General features: G+C 37.8%; 1 protein-coding gene across 1 annotated transcript; it reads left to right on the forward strand.

Moving 5' to 3' along the window:
- Positions 1-361: 361 nt before the first annotated feature.
- Positions 362-1429, forward strand: LOC110302556 (olfactory receptor 8D1-like). The gene has a single exon (XM_021173363.1). It carries the CDS (start codon positions 403-405, stop codon positions 1333-1335), a length of 933 nt encoding a protein of 310 aa, XP_021029022.1. The 5' UTR covers positions 362-402; the 3' UTR covers positions 1336-1429.
- Positions 1430-2802: the final 1373 nt, after the last annotated feature.

A 2802-nucleotide genomic window follows, 5' to 3' on the forward strand; every position in this document is an offset into this window, starting at 1 on the left:
AAACGACAGCTGGTGCAGACAGAAGCTACTAAATGGAAGAACCTCTCTGGGCAGGTGCTCCTGCAACGTGCTTAAATAATAGTTGTTCTTCTCTTACAGGAAGAGTCAGAGTTCCTGGAGCTTCATTTGCAGAGACAACATGAATCTCACATTGCAGTGCCACAAGAGGATAGTAAAACAGAAACCCAGTGAGTTTCACTTCTCAAGGCATGTAATCAACATGTAACCAAATGGAATGTAATCTTGATGATAGCTGGTGTTCAAGCAGTACTATTAGTATGTTGAATTTTGGCTCTATTGAAAACTAAGTCATTTGCCAATTTTCAAACTGCTAAATACTACCAACTGATAATATTTGCCTCTCTCCATTGAACCACTCAACTCATCACATCTGGGAGAAGAATGAGCGCAGGAAATCACTCTGAAGCATCCTTATTTGTCCTTGAGGGGTTAACAGACCAGCCAGGGCTCCAGATCCCACTTTTCTCCCTGTTTCTGTTGATCTATTTGGTCTCCATGGCAGGAAACTTGGGCTTAGTCTTTTTAATCAGAATTAGCTCTCAGCTTCACACGCCCATGTATCATTTCCTCAGTAACTTGTCCTTTATAGATCTCTGCTACTCCTCTGTAATAATCCCCAAGATGTTGGTGAACTTTGTATCAGAAAAGAATTTTACAGCCTTTCCTGAATGCATGGCCCAGCTCTTTCTGTTCTCTTTCTTCGGTATTGATGACTCCTACATGCTAACAGCCATGGCATATGATCGTTACGTTGCCATCTGCAACCCCTTGCTCTATAATGTCACTATGTCTCACAGGGTCTGCATGCTACTGTCCACTGCTGTGTATGCTATGGGAGCCTTTGGGGCCACAGTTCATACCAGCTACATATCCAGTCGTTCCTTCTGTGGAACTAATGTCATTCACCATTACTTCTGTGACATCCTCCCTCTTATAAATATAGCTTGCTCTAGAGACTATACCAAGGAGTTTTGGGTGATGATACTTGTTGGATTTAATGTTTTTGCAAGTGTGTTTTCCATCTTCATCTCTTACGCCTTCATCCTTGCCAGCATTCTGCGAATACGCTCAGCTGATGGCAGGTCTAAAGCTTTCAGTACCTGCAGTTCCCATCTTGCAGCTGTTGGAGTCTTCTATGGCTCCATTATCTTCATGTATTTTAAACCATCTACAGGTAACACAATCCAGGAGAAAGTGGCTTCTGTCTTTTACACCACAGTGATTCCCATGCTTAATCCCCTTATATATAGCCTTAGGAACAAAGATGTCAAAGAAGCCATTAAAAAGGCTCTGAATAGTGGGCTGTTCTCTTAGTCTATGTAGAAAAACTTATCTTGAAGGTACAAATTTAAACATTCACTTAAATTGTCTTGAGTGCAAGAATAACTATTACAAGTTGAAGGGTCATGTCAAAATAAAATGTCTGTGAGATTTATTTTGTTGTGAATCTCATTTCCACATTTAAGTGTTTCTACTTCCAATGTGGTTCTTTTAATTTTCCCTAGTCTCTCTAGCTTACTTTCTTACCCACTGGTATATAAATGTATATGAATAAATGTGTGTGTGTGTGTGTGTGTGTACTAACCAAATATTAAGAAAAAATAAGACAAATAAAAACTTAGAGTTATGTAAAAAAGATATGTCTATTTTATGAAATTTAAAAATTACATTTATTAATTTGTGGAAGAGGGCATGGCAGAGTATCAGAGAACAAGATGAAAGAGTTGGCTCTCCCTTTTTCTCATGTGGGCTCTTTAGATAAGGTCATTGGGCTTGGGGACAAGCTTCCTAACCCTCTAAGCTATCTCAATGGCCTACCACCTTATTTTAATTGACAAATCTATAAACATGAAGACTGAGGAAAACGAATATGAAAATGAACAGAAGAGACAGAATTCAAAGGCAATGAGAGGAGACAGAATTCTGGATATATTCTGAAGAAGATAGATCTACTCATGTCTTTGATTGCAAGAGAAGGATCACAATGGAAAACCACTTCAATGTTTTGAACCTTGCAACTAGAATGTTAGAATGGCCATTTCTAATAACACTGGAAATTAAGAAGTCTTCCTGTGTGAGGACACATTCAGTTAACATTCAGTTAACAACACCCATGGACAGATCTTCATCAAAAACTTCCCTTTAGGGGATAGCATTTGTACAGCAGCACATATTATCAAGACCATTTTTTTCCAGAAAAAAATGCTAGTTAGCATTAATATAAATAACTACAGAAAGCAACTGTAATCAGGATACTAAGAGTATCTCTAAATAAGTTCCATGTTTCACATAGAGTCTTTCCTCTGAAATGAGATTGGAATCAACAATAAGAAAAATCAAAGGGATAAATATAGAGTTGGAAAGAGCAGGAGGACATGGGGTCAAAATAATATGCTGTCTCCTGTTTTTGTTCCATATCTAAAACTATCAGAAGAGAGTTATTATATTGGGATTTTGGAAATCCACATCAATATTTTTCAAATCAGCCCTATCAACTCTGACTAGTTTCTATGCAGTTCCTTTCTATTCCTTTCTTTCAGTGTACAAGAAGTCTTCTTGTTTATACGATCTTAGAAACTGAAGTTCCCCAGCATATCCCTTTATGACACTCACTTCAACGCTAATTTAACACTAATTCTGATAAGAGTTAGGCATATCTGTCTATCAGTCTAGAAAGTAGGAGCTCTGATAGTCATGAGCATGCATCTTCTACATTTTGCCCACACATCCTAGAATAATAAATGATATAAAGCTGCTCAAAAGGTGACAGATGAATAAATA

This window comes from Mus caroli, chromosome 9 (genome assembly GCF_900094665.2).
Source record: "Mus caroli chromosome 9, CAROLI_EIJ_v1.1, whole genome shotgun sequence".
Classification (NCBI taxonomy): Eukaryota; Metazoa; Chordata; class Mammalia; order Rodentia; family Muridae; genus Mus; species Mus caroli.